The 12761-nt window shown below is 43.2% G+C and overlaps 2 protein-coding genes and 1 non-coding gene across 6 annotated transcripts; 1 reads left to right on the top strand and 2 right to left on the bottom strand.

Moving 5' to 3' along the window:
• Positions 1 to 1033: 1033 nt before the first annotated feature.
• On the bottom strand, positions 1034 to 9155 carry kif23 (kinesin family member 23). 3 transcript variants are annotated; one of them, XM_028430886.1, is made up of 24 exons: positions 9058 to 9155; positions 8753 to 8819; positions 8422 to 8550; positions 8201 to 8306; positions 7944 to 8080; positions 7747 to 7859; positions 7464 to 7634; positions 7264 to 7308; positions 6547 to 6659; positions 6177 to 6298; positions 5988 to 6090; positions 5834 to 5913; positions 5634 to 5753; positions 5389 to 5548; positions 5019 to 5180; positions 4748 to 4914; positions 4495 to 4668; positions 4192 to 4395; positions 3647 to 3988; positions 3280 to 3513; positions 2865 to 2953; positions 2407 to 2485; positions 1344 to 1414; positions 1034 to 1249 (listed from the first exon to the last, which is right to left on the bottom strand). In XM_028430886.1, the coding sequence occupies exons 1-24, from the start codon at positions 9069 to 9071 to the stop codon at positions 1234 to 1236; spliced, it is 3018 nt and encodes a 1005-aa protein (XP_028286687.1). In that variant the 5' UTR covers positions 9072 to 9155; the 3' UTR covers positions 1034 to 1233. The 3 variants fall into 3 exon arrangements, with proteins under 3 accessions (XP_028286687.1, XP_028286685.1, XP_028286686.1); XM_028430884.1 differs by lacking the exon at positions 3647 to 3988; XM_028430885.1 differs by lacking the exons at positions 3647 to 3988; positions 7264 to 7308.
• LOC114452787 (Z30 small nucleolar RNA) lies at positions 6391 to 6487 on the bottom strand. Its single transcript, XR_003672364.1, has one exon. It is a non-coding gene; the product is annotated as a Z30 small nucleolar RNA (small nucleolar RNA).
• Positions 9156 to 9541: 386 nt separating the features above from the next.
• ddb2 (damage-specific DNA binding protein 2) lies at positions 9542 to 12624 on the top strand. Of its 2 annotated transcripts, none has more exons than XM_028431033.1 (11): positions 9542 to 9646; positions 9714 to 9842; positions 9919 to 10028; positions 10128 to 10319; positions 10730 to 10896; positions 11108 to 11207; positions 11299 to 11476; positions 11590 to 11735; positions 11902 to 12057; positions 12232 to 12277; positions 12356 to 12624. In XM_028431033.1, exons 2-11 carry the CDS (start codon positions 9722 to 9724, stop codon positions 12622 to 12624), a joined length of 1485 nt encoding a protein of 494 aa, XP_028286834.1. In that variant the 5' UTR covers positions 9542 to 9646; positions 9714 to 9721. The 2 variants fall into 2 exon arrangements, with proteins under 2 accessions (XP_028286834.1, XP_028286835.1); XM_028431034.1 differs by having other exon boundaries at positions 9631 to 9646; positions 9696 to 9842.
• Positions 12625 to 12761: the final 137 nt, after the last annotated feature.

Raw genomic sequence — 12761 nt, 5'->3', positions numbered from 1 at the left:
GTCACTCTCCAGTGCTTTCCAATTGAAACCCAGCCAGACTGGTCGTAGATGAGATTTCAACTGTCCACTCAAAGCCTGGATGACTGTACCACTTGCTTCAGCTGGTCATTACACTGGTGATGCTGAGCTGATAAGAGATAGTGAAACTGGACACTGTCTCTTTGGTGAGGTGAGCACAGGGCCATTTCACACTCTTGATTTGAAATGCATCATAGATTGTTATGAAATCAACAATTTAACATACTTTGTTTTTTTTTCTTCAGAAAAATACTGAAATATATTATAGCATTTAGATGCTCTTTAATCACTCAGTTGTTTAAGCATATTTGGCTGCTTTGTTTTTTGTTTTGTTTTTGTACCAACATTCACTTGTTAATTCCAGCAAATGCTAATACTAACCAGACTAAACCAAAACCAGGAACAGAACATGTGCAGGCCTTTTAAAAGCCCAGCTGACTTGTCCTGAAGGCAGCCAACCAGACTAATTTAATATGGATTTATATACAAGGTGTCTTGTTTTACATAATGAATATCTAATCAAGCATGAGCACAGGGAAGCAATTTCAGCAAAGTAATTGAAATCAGACTTTGTTTATGTCAATGACTCGCTCTACTCAATGCCCAGAGCTCTAATCTGTTTGCAGGCATCATGGTAAAATAAATAGGCAGCTCTTCCACATTGGCTGGTCAATAAGGAAAAATAATTTCTGGGTGTCCTGTTTCTTGTTGCATGTTCATTGCTCCTACAGACTAATGCAGTATAAGCCTCGTCATAGCCGTGGCTTTAGTGGATGAAGGCTAATGTATTGCTGTCCTCTGCTGCCATCTAGTGTTCAGAATGGATCCTTGTTTTGTGCTTTGTCTAAACACTCACAGAGTACAAGAAATGCCACAAAGGAATTTTATTTCTTTCTGAAGAAAGAAAATCACAAATAACTTCAACAATCAAAACAGCTGGCAGAGGAATATACTGTGGCAGATTCACAATAACGATATGTGCAAACAGACTTTTTTTCTGTAATATTTGCCACCCCACTGACTGAATCTTATAATACTTATGTTTGAATCAACATATAAAATGGCTTTGGTGACCTATGTCGTGTATACTCAGTTGCATATACAAAAGCATGAAAAATATTTAAATATTACAAGAGCAAAATATAAAAACAAAGTTCAGACTATTGCACAAAAGACAGGTGAGGAAAAAATACTGATCACTGCTGCAGGCAGCTTTCAGGGTTTTCTGCGCCTGTAATGGAATGAAATGTAAAACAACAGTTAAAAATTTTCAGTTTCAAACGTAATGCTGTTTTTACAAGTGCTGTGGACACTTAAGCTCTTACTTTGTGATCCCATGATGCTCATATCCAGGTCCCATGTTTGATCCAGCCTTCATCTCCACAGCCATAGAGCACTGAAAGAAAACAACAAACAAATTTACTGGGCTGGGTGTTTTTACCGGAAATCTTGCCACTGCAGTAGGCGCGAAAGCTGGCCAGCTTTTCTTTATAATCCGCTGGAAGTTGCTGCGCCACGGTAGTCCGTGTGCGGATCGAGAGATGACGCCTTTTCATAAAACGAAAGCACCAAGACGGACCTCCTTTAAAGTGTTCAATATCCATGTCCTGTGCTATCGTTGCTGCCTTCAGTCGAATGGTGACAGTAGAGACGCTTCTCCCGGCAGTTCTTTGCTCAACAATCCACTGCTCGAGTCGGTCTTCTAACTGTGGCCACCTCGCTTTGTTGCCACGGAAACTCAGTTTTGTTTTCTTTGCTTGCCGCAGTTCGTCTTCCTGCTTCCTCCACTTACGTACCATCGATTCATTGATGCCGAACTCCCTCGCAGCTGCTCTATTTCCCTTTGCAACCGCAAAACTGATCGCCTGCAGCTTGAATTGCGCGTCGTAAGCAAGTCTCTTCACTGGTGCCATCGTCAGGGGTCCGTAGTTGTAGTAGTAGTAAAAGATGTTATTATTTTGCAGGTTATATACGTGCCGGGAGCTGTACCGTAGCATTCAGCTGATTGGTGAATTGCTGCCAGCGTACGTAGGGTACGTATGACGTAATATCCATCTGATTGGTTCATCGCTGCTAGCGTGCGTAGTGTACGTATGACGTAGCGTTCAGCTGATTGGTGAATTGCTGCCAGCGTACGTACTTTACGTATCATGTCCCCGTGTCTGGTACTCAACCCATACACAAGGCGCACCGCATTATAAGGCGCACGGCCGACTTGTGAGAAAATTTTAGACTTTTAGGTGCGCCTTATAGTCGTGAAAATACGGTAAGTCAGAAGTCTTAAATTTAGATAAAGATAATTCTCTTGAGTATTGTGTAGATTACTATGGCAAATGGATTTCTAAACCAAGTCACTTTACTGAAGCCTCATCGAAACTATCACCTTACCCTTGTCTCCACATCAGTCCAAGCTCCATCGGAATGATCTCCTTTAGCCGGGGTGCCTTCTGAAGATTTTCTCTTGTGGCTTCAGAGTAAAAGTAACCCGTATGTTAAAACATAATGCTTTAAGGCTGTGTGTCACATTCAAAAATCAATTGCAGTTAGCTCAAAATCCTTATTTTGAACAACAGAAATTTGTAAAATGATACCGAAATATACTATTATTATCATTCATATTGCACATACTTAGAGTGCTGTGAAAGCCCTCCTTAAACAATCGTGCCATTTCAGAGTTAAATATGGTACAGCAACATTTTTGATCAATGTTGTAGTCTTTCCTCAATTAATGTAGATCTACCTGCAAACACGTCTTGCGTTAAAAATCTTACTGCAAGTTGGTCTCAAAGCCACCAACAAAATAAAGTAATATTTAAAACTCCAAAGACAGTAGAGTATAAAATTACCGTGTAGCTGTGGTCAGCTCTTGTTTTAGTGTCTCAATGTCAGTGAACTGGACAGCCTGTCCTCCTCCCCTGGTTTTAATCACATCTCCCTGAGAAGTGAATTACATGATTAATAGGATTCTGTAATTACTGGTTAAATGCAGTTTTATTTGTAAAAATAAAAGTTGTAATGTTTAAATCCAATTCCACTGCATCCCTTTTATTTCAAGATGAGCATGGAAGAGGCTGATGTTGGAGTTAATTTACCAAAACATGCACCAGTTACAAGCATGAAAATAAGGGGTCCTTCCAGCTATCATGACTGCGATATCAGACCAATTAAGGAAGTAAAGCCAAAACAGTTCATCCTCATAATCAGGCAAAGCCATCTACTATCAGATGCCAAGGTTCAATATCCTGCTGCAGAATACTTTACCTTAATTAGTTTGGTTTGTATCTCGCCATCAGAGGCCATCTCCTGGTGCGTTAACACATATTTGTCACATTTGGACAGAGCCTTCTCATTCGGTGCAGACACCTGGATGGCATTGGGGATGACAGGCTGCAAAACTGTGCCCAAGTCCAGGCTGGAGGTTGGCTTGTGGTCCACCCACTTTTCACCACCAGTAGAACGGGAGCGACGGTGTAATGGCCGCACCGGCGTGGTTGTCTATGTAGTGGTTCAAAGAGGGAAAAACTCAGATTATCAAAATTGACATAATAATAGTATATGGTTAGAGAGTTCTTCCGACACAAATTCTGATAAGGGTTTGTTTCAGTCTACAACTTGGTTAACCACTAACCCTGTAGATTGTCTCATTTAAGTCTAGATGAAATATAGGGGAGGGGGAGCGGGCTTCTTCTTCCTTTCTACCACAGCAAAGGGCTCTCCTCCTGGCTTGGCTGACTGAGGAGCTAGCTGGAGCCTGAGTTCTCACGGGTGTGCTTGGGGAAACACAACTTTGTTTGCTCTCCTGAGCTGCAAGCAGCTCCCATGTAGAGATGGAGCTAGCCACAGACAAAGGGCTATTGGACATGGGGATTGGAAATACAGATCTTGGATTCATCTCAACCTCCTGAACTCTAGTGGCACTGACTGGCTGTGGCCCTGGCACTGGACTGACATGAGGAGAATCAACAGGACTCTGGGGATCAGAGTGGAAAAACAGCACAATTATGGTAAGTAACAAACACTGTTTACCTCTATCTACAAATATTACAGTTGGGGTTAGAGATGTTAGTCAGAATTATGAGTGGTAAATGTTTAGAAGGAACCCAGTAAATGTTCTATTTAACTGCCATGTCTTCTTTATATAGCAACATAAATAAGGGGTAGAGCATTACATACAGGGGTAGGTGAGGGCGAGGCTGATCTCTTGGCTGGGAGACGCTCCTCTCTGGAAGGACGCTGAGGCTGTGTCTGACGCGGTGGAGGATTGGGACGACCTGGAGTTTTGCCCTCAGTCACAATGGCCTTCAGCTGCTTCAGCTTTTCATCCTTCACCCAGAGCTTGTTTTGCATCTCGAGCTTCATTGCATTAACACGTCTCTCCTACACAATAATAATGTTCATGGTCAGATGCTAATTTAAAGAACAGATAAGGTTGCAAAATTGTTCCCCGTTACCAGCTGTAATAAACTTTTTACTTACACATTCTTTCTCCCACTTCGTCTGTGTGTCTGAGACGACACCATGCATGCGCTGCTCCATTAGCCTTTTCTCAGACAGCTCCTTTTGCAGCCTGTTTTCTCTGGTTTCCAGCTCGTGGTGGAGAGAGCGCTTGTCATCCTCATATATTTTAGTGGTTTTCTGCAGGATGTCAATCTGAAACAGGCGGTCAGTTAGGAATTAAATGTATCTACAAACCAGCTCCTTTAGAGAGGCACATGTTTGTTTTTCCCACCTTATGTTCCTGCATCTTTGTTTTCTTCTCCAAGCGTTCCATCTCTGCCTTGTTGGTCTGGATAATTTGGTCTTTCTCTGCCAGTTTGCTATTTTGCTCATGAATGAAATTGTCTTTAGAAATTAGGTTGTTGTCTAGTTCCTGAAGCATGGACTTCATCATGTTGGCTGAAATAACATTAGGGAGAGGGAAGGTGAACATAGGTTAAAAACATTTCAAGTAAAGTGGCCTGTCAAAGCCACATGGTGGAGCTAACATTTTAGCTAAATACCTGCTTTGTTGTATTCTTCAATCATCATCTGCCTGACCATGTGTCTGTTCTGCAGAGCGTCAATCAGCCTGGGCAGAGTGATGTCATCGTGAGGGTCAGTCAGCTCACAGGAGGGCAGAGGTGGGAGACTGCACACCAGTGGGTTTATAGCAGAGGTAAAATCTACAGAATAACAAATAGCATTTAATGTTTTTGTGTCTGAGAACACCTCTGTAAAGATAAAATACATCCCCAAGTTGTTTTTCCTGTTTAATTATGATATTATTACTTTTTCATATTAAATAGTGCAACATTAAAAAAAACGATTTATACACTTACTACTACTTGTGTTTTTAATCAGATAAACTGTATCTATATTTAATATCTTTACCGTTGTCTATTGGACCGCCACGCTCCTCCAGCTTGAGAGCCAGTTCATCTTTAAATGCTTTGTTTCTATGGCGACGGCCTGGAGTGAAGCCACAGATGGGCCTGTCCATTGGAGAAGCCACTTCCACCTCCTGGGTCATCTCTGCAAACCGCATCACTAGCTGCACAGAGTGCGATATGCGCGTCACACCAATGGAAACTTCCAAGTTCATTTAAGATGCAGCAAAAAGTGTGGGATGAACTCACCAAGGTTTCCTCGTACTCATCAGCTTTGGGATTGACACAAACAACCATTCTGACTTTCCCCTCCCCATCAAAGTAGTTTTTAAACAGATGGGTTACTTTGGAGTCTCTGTAGGGCACCATCTGTGAAAGAAGACTTGTATTACCTACGTGGGTCAGAGGTCAATGCCAGTAAAGTTCTGGGATAGTTTGACAACACATACCCTGTTTGTGCCACACATTTGGTTTTCTCGAAGTATCTCGATGCAGGTTCGCAGGTTTAGCAAAGACTGATTAATGTTACCTGTAGAGGTGAAAAAAAATCTCACATTAACCTCAGCTAACTGTGAAACTAAATCCTGCCACTTGGTAACGGACCTGCTTCACGAATTCGAGTGCCCTCTGCCCCCGTCCTGCCGGTACGCTCACTTCCTGCCAAGTCCACCAGGCACAGCTGACTCACATTCACTTGGTTCTTATCCTGAAAGTCAAAATGAGAAAATACATATTGTTTACTAGAAATTACAAAACTGTATTGAACTCTTTCTGGTTTCACTTTAAGCAGACCTGGAGAATGTTGTTGCCATCTGCATCAAGAGGAGCTTGAGCTAGTTTGATAATGAACACGCTGTGGGAGCGACTGGACTCTCTGTTCAGGCGCGTGTTTGCAACCTTCCTCTTCTTTTGACCTAGAAAAACCAAGTGTGAGGAAATTTTACGTCATCATTTTAAACAATTGTAGACACAAAACTTCTGCTCATTCTTCCAACTTTTCTGTGGCTTGCTCAGAGAGAAGATTAACTGAGGTCATTTCCTGAACAGAGCCAACTCGGAAGCCAGCAATTCCAGGTCAGTCACATCTACAATCATCAGTGCAGTGTTTATTTTATTCCATTATAATTCAGTCTAGATCATAAATCATAAATGAAGATATTACCTCTCCAGAATACTTGAAATGCCTCCTCGGCAGACTTGACTTCTACCTCCATACAGCCAGCCACATACATGTTGTGATTGTGATCCTCTCTGAGGATTTTGGACTGAGGCGGTCTACATGGAGAGGATGAACATGTTATTCAGTGAAGACACTGAGCTGCGTTTTTTTTTTTTTTTTTTAAATGGAACAGGTGTATTGCACAGAGGATTGCAGGGGTATGAGAGGGTAGCATGTATGCTGTTTTCAGCCATATAACTGTTTCAATAATCAAATGCCATACAGAGCAGCACACAGGTTTATAGACATTGAGGGGATTTGCCATGACAATGATTAAAAGCAGCATGAGGTAATGTGAGGATTTGTAGGACACAAGCAACACTCATCAACACCGGAGACACTAACTGAACATGTATTTATGTTTTTCCAAGTAATCAATGATTGGGTCCACATTCACTTAAACATATTAGCCATGGGTCTTTAATAAGACTGTAAAAGTTAATTTTGGTATCTGTTCTAGAATACAGACAGCTGTGGGAATCTTCTTTGCAATAAAGGCTCACATATTAATCCTGCCACACACCACAACATCTGTATGACCTTGAAAATGTCTCCAGCAGTGATGACGTGTGTAGACTGCACATTAGCGTGTAACAAGACGGTTCACTTAAATCAGGCTAATCTGCTGTGCAACAGTGCAAGTATTCACTGGTCACATACATGAACTCAGTGTTCTGGCGCGTAGGTGTGGCTCCGCCATTCCACCTAGTAAAAAGACAAAACAGCATTTTTCTCTTCTAGCTACTGACATGAAAACAAACACTGATACTGCTGTACTAAACTTTTATATCTGATTATTCTAAACATGTAAAATGCTGATCAGACACTCATTCTTATATCTAAATCATGCTTGGACTCACTTTGGCTTGATTGCATCTTCCTGAGTTTCTTCAAGGAGATCATAGATGTAGTTGTTGTAGATTTCTATGTAGGAGATGAAGACGCTGTAGCTGCTGTCCTCATCCACGCCCTCTGCTTTGTAAGTGTCCTCTGGCTTAATCATGTCAGCGATCTCAGGATCAAGTTTTTGTCTAAAAACAAAGTAGAAAATGACAAACTACATGTGGGTCCAGGTGGAAAAACTTACTGCTCAACTTACATTTCAGAGATCCCAGAATGAAACGGTATAAATGGGGTCTTTACCTGGATGACGTTGCTTTAGGAGCAGACAAGTTGTTGTCTCTTCTTTGGCGCTCCAACAAAGCATCAACTTCACTTTGCACCTCCATACCATTTTTATCATCGGTTTTGAAAACCTAAACAAACATTCATCTGCATAAATAACACAATATTACCACACTAAGAGGGGTGGTGATGTACCTTTTGTGTGTTACTCTTACATATCTTCTGGCCTGGTAGGGGCCTATACTGTTGAAGATCAGGTTGAGGGAATGTGGCAGAAGTCCACCCTGGCCTGGAGAACCGGTCATGCTGTAAGTCTTGCCACTTCCTGTCACTCCATACATAAAGAGTAGACCTGCACCAAACAGAGAACAAGTCAGCTGCCAATTAAAACAATTAAAACCTAAACTGTTCTTGGCATCCGAGCAGTATGCAGGAGAACTTAATGTGAGAAAACAGAAAAATGTCAGAGTACCATTTTTTCCGCGGATGAGGTCATTAACAAGAGGTCTGGCTACATGTTCAAAGAGCTCCATCTGAGATACGGAAACTCCAAAGACTTTCTTGAAGGTGTACTGTGTCTAAGAGGCAAAAGAGATTTTACATTATAGTCCTGCATTTTTAGCAGTCAGATTACACAAAGGGACTAAAAACTGTATAATTTCTCCTCTCACAGCTTCAGCTTGGAAGTGTTACCTCTTTGTACTCTCCATTGCGGTTTGTTTTGAAGCCCTCGGGGGCATGCAGCTGGATGGTGGTGCTGCTGATCACTTCAATGCAGCAGCCCTCGTCCTCCGCACTCAGAGGCCTCACCCGGCAGTACACCTGAGGCGCAAAAGATCACAAATCAAAGGTGCTCATGCAGCGATTCTGTTACAGTAGTCTGGTTAATGTAACTCATTAACTGCACTGAATGAATTGTATTCTATATTTGCAACAGACTGTTATGCCACAGAAATCACAGCACCGAGGTAAACGGCTACGTGATATTAGCCAACTGCTCCTTTAATAACCCAGTGGCACTCACCCCAACCGGGTCTTTCTGGTTGCTGGAAGGCTTCTTTGGAGGAGGCCTGCGGGGGGTTTTACCCTTCCTGAAAAGAAACACATTCACATCACATGTTCTTATCGTTAGCCATGTTGGTGATGAGGGGTTAACAAAGCCACTGGCTAGACAGCTTATTAGCCCCAGGCTAAGGTTAGGAACGTACGAAAGCAGTACAGTAACCCGCTGACTGACCCGTTAACTCCATCACAGTGTGTAGCGACAACATAATACATGTTCACATTAAACTCTGAGCCCGACACACGATGGTATTGATCACTACTTACCCTTGTCTGATCATAGTGTCCTTCTGTTTTCAACAGTTTCTGTTGCTCCACTTTTGAATCTTCCCTCCGCCTCATATACCAGAGGACTCTTTCAAAAGGAGGCGGCAGCAGCCAATAAGATTTCAGAACAACAGACACGTGTTTCCGCCTCACAGCCAAGCACTGTACTGTAGGAGAACGTTGGCATTTTCAGTTTATTAGAAAATAAAAACAAAAACAAAACCTATGACCACATAATTCTAAATATATCTATTAAATTTGACTGATAATGTGCTGTAGTGAAAAAAAACGAAAAAAATACAAAACTTTTTATTGCATTTGAATGGATTTGTAGTCTCCGTGGTGTATTTTTAATCTTTATTTGCCTTATCGGACTTGACGTCACGTTGTAGTTCTGACTGAACACCAAACATGGCGCCCTCTTGTGAGTGCTGAACGTTGCACCCTACCGTCCGTCGGTAGTAACATTACTTGCGTTACAAAACACTGACACATGCAGCCATTTACACAGTCACGTGTCCTACAGCGTTATGCAAACAGAAGTTTCCGCAAATTATCAAACTGCGGCGCTGATCAGGGAGCACGAGAGGTAAGCTGCACGTCACTGAACACGACTGACACGCGAGTCAAATCATGAGTGTGTTCGTGTTTTATAGGTAGAGAAATGAAAAGGACGTCCGCCAAATCCGATGCCCCTGAATCAAGGAGCAAAGCGAAGAAACGACCTGCCCCCCCTCTTTCCAAAAAACTGGCAGCCAAGAAACATGGAAAGGCTTCAGACCAAGGTGTGCGACCCTGGCAGGACCATGCAGCGTGGTCAAATGTTGTCGCCCTGACTGTGTTTGTGTGTGTCGGTTGCAGGACCTCCTCTCAAGCCTTCAGGAGTCCAGCAGAGCGGGAACCACGGCAGCATCCTGCACTATATCAACAAAAGAACCCTGGGACAAAGTCTGCACTCACAGATGAGACAGGTGCTCCATTACATCCACTGCTGTTTCAGTGGTTTAAACGCCACTAGTTCACCATTGAGTTCACCATTAAGTCTTGCAGCCTGTCCCTGCCTCCTCCAGTGTCTCCAGGAGCCTTTCATTCGCTCTCTGTCGGCATACCATTTCCACGGCTCCTCTAGTCCCTTTGACCGCAGGATCACCTGCCTGGAGTGGCACCCCACTCATCCCACCACACTGGCAGTGGGGTCCAAGGGTGGAGATGTTTACCTGTGGGACTTCGAGGTGCCCACAAAGACCACCTTTATTCAGGGGGTGAGTTCCTGCATCCCATTTCCATTTGAATGTGTTCTTCCTGATATCTGAGTGTTAGACCCCCAACAGGTCCTTGTGAGATATGCAGCATTTCAGAAGTTTAGATGCACTTTTCCTCTGCTCAGATGGGGGCTGGAGACTCAGTTACAGACATGAAGTTTAACCAGTTAAATCCCACTCAGCTGTTCACCTCGTCTATGGGGGGTACGACAGCACTCCGAGATTTCAGTGGGACCCCTCTCACAGTGTTTGCCAGCACAGACACACTGAAGTAAGAGTCCCCTCTGTTTCTGTGAGCTAAAGTCTAGCATCAGTCTTCTTATGGAGAGGGGCTTCCTAAGTTTAAACCTCTGTGTAGCAGTGCTGACAACTCCCCAGTGATAGGCCTGCATCTGTTTGTGTGTATGCAGAATGGAGCAGGAGACTTCATCGGGGGGATGAAGTTCTGCCCCACAGACTTTTCCAGAGTCTATGTGGCCTCTGGTGAGGGCACACTGACCATGCAGAGCTTTGAGGGCCAGTCATCCACCCTACTGTCCAGAACTCAGGACTGTGGCCACGAGCACCACAACGTTTGGTGAGAAAACCACAAAGAAGACTGATGCTTGGCTCCCACTGGTTTCTGCTCGGTCAGCACATAGTGAATCCTGATTTTCTTGTTGTGTTTTTCTTTATTAAATCAGGACTTGTATAGAAAGCCTATACAATATTGAACAAAGAGAAAAGATCCCAGATTTAGCAACTAGCTACCTTCCATTGTTTTTGTCTTTGTTCTGTACTCTGCACAGTTGCTGGTACTGCTGTGTTGATGTGTCTGTGAGCCGTCAGATGCTTGTCACAGGAGACAACATGGGACAGCTTTCACTTCTGGGTTTGGATGGCCAGAAGGTGTGTGTGTGTGCTTATTGAACAGGAGGACGATTAATCATTTACATCTCGTGCAAAGGACAGCACATTTTAAAGGCTTGTGATGTTTCAGATTTTCAGTAACAAACTGCACAAAGCCAAAGTGACCCACGCAGAGTTCAACCTGCGCTGTGACTGGCTGCTGGCTACAGCCTCAGTTGACCACACAGTGAAGCTTTGGGACCTGAGGAACATCAAAGATAAGACAAGCTTCCTCCATGAACTTCCTCATGACAAAGCTGTCAACTCGGGTAACATTATCAGAAACCTCTGCTGTTTACAGCCAATGTAAACACCTGTAAACAACCAGGCAGATTAAAAAAATCCCATCTTTAATCATTTTTTCTTTGTTGTGTCCTCACAGCTTATTTCAACCCATTCGATTGCTCCAAGTTACTTACCACAGATCAGCTTGACCAGATCCGCGTCTACTCATCGCCTGACTGGTCGAAGCCTCAACACATCATCCAGCATCCACACAGGCAGTTCCAGCACCTCACACCCATCAAGGTCTGTGTCCTCTCTGCACAGCCTTCAGTGCATTCTGCTGTAATGTCTCCTGTAGCACATTGGATTGAAAAACCTTTAAAATCAAGATCCATGCAGCAGGTTGTTAATGAAACAATGAGGTTTTTGTTGTAACTTGACATTAGAAAGCTGTTATAATTCTGCATAGGCCACGTGGCATCCTGTGTATGACCTCATTGTGGCTGGGCGTTACCCTGATGACCGGATTTGTACCGGCGATCAGAGGACCATTGACATCTATGACTCCAACACAGCAGAGGTTGTGTGTCAGCTGTACAACCCCAATGCTTCAGGGATCAAATCTGTGAGTCCTGTCATGGTCACTCATATCTGAAACCCTCTGTTAGCTCAGCTGGATGTTGCTTTACATGTTAAGAATGCAGCAAAGTGACACGTAATCAGTACCTAGAGACAATTCTGACACAAACATCTAAGTAGATGAGATTTTTAAGGCCTGAAATGTTTGTTTTTTTCACAGATCAACAAATTCAATCCAATGGGCGATGTGATTGGATCTGGCATGGGTGAGTTCCATCACTGATTAACTTCCTTGTGTTATTATTCGACTAAAAAACGCTAAGCTGCGTTCTGTTTCATTTCAGGTGTAACTGTGCTAATCTGGGATCACAGCGAGTCATTGATCAACGATAGGCACAAACTGCAGGAGGAAACCTCCACCTCTGTCTCAGCGGACGCTGTGGGGGGCCAGCGGAGAGGCCAGCAGCGCTCTAACAGAGAGAGGGAGAGAAAGACTCCTGCTGTGAATCCAAAGCTCAAGAAGAAACTAGCTTCTCTGGAACTAACAGAGACCAAACCTAAGGCCAAAAGTGGTTATACTAAACAAAAACAAGCCCAGAGGAGAAAGGAGTGAACTGTAAAAATAGATATTTTTGTAGATATTTCTTTGTCACTGTTTGTTTACAGGTTTAAAAACAATGTCTTTTGATACTCTTATAAACAAACCTGAACTCTGTGTATGTTCTCACTGCCGTTTTTCTGCTGTTTGAC

The sequence above is a fragment of the Parambassis ranga genome, chromosome 19 (genome assembly GCF_900634625.1).
Source record: "Parambassis ranga chromosome 19, fParRan2.1, whole genome shotgun sequence".
In the NCBI taxonomy this organism is placed as follows: Eukaryota; Metazoa; Chordata; class Actinopteri; family Ambassidae; genus Parambassis; species Parambassis ranga.
Note: the sequence above shows the minus strand (reverse complement) of the source record. Positions and strands in the feature narration are given on the sequence as shown.

Excerpts from the sequence above, each read along its gene's own strand:
- kif23 (XM_028430886.1), bottom strand. Across the intron at positions 8,307-8,421 it reads GCAATGGAGAGTACAAAGAG|ACACAGTACACCTTCAAGAA; the intron begins GTAACACTTCCA and ends TTTGCCTCTTAG. Across the intron at positions 8,081-8,200 it reads CCTCATCCGCGGAAAAAATG|GTCTACTCTTTATGTATGGA; the intron begins GTACTCTGACAT and ends TGTTTGGTGCAG.
- ddb2 (XM_028431033.1), top strand. The coding sequence starts at position 9,722 with ATGAAAAGGACGTCCGCCAAATCCGATGCCCCTGAATCAAGGAGCAAA. Across the intron at positions 10,029-10,127 it reads TGCACTCACAGATGAGACAG|TGTCTCCAGGAGCCTTTCAT; the intron begins GTGCTCCATTAC and ends TGCCTCCTCCAG. Across the intron at positions 10,897-11,107 it reads CACGAGCACCACAACGTTTG|TTGCTGGTACTGCTGTGTTG; the intron begins GTGAGAAAACCA and ends TACTCTGCACAG.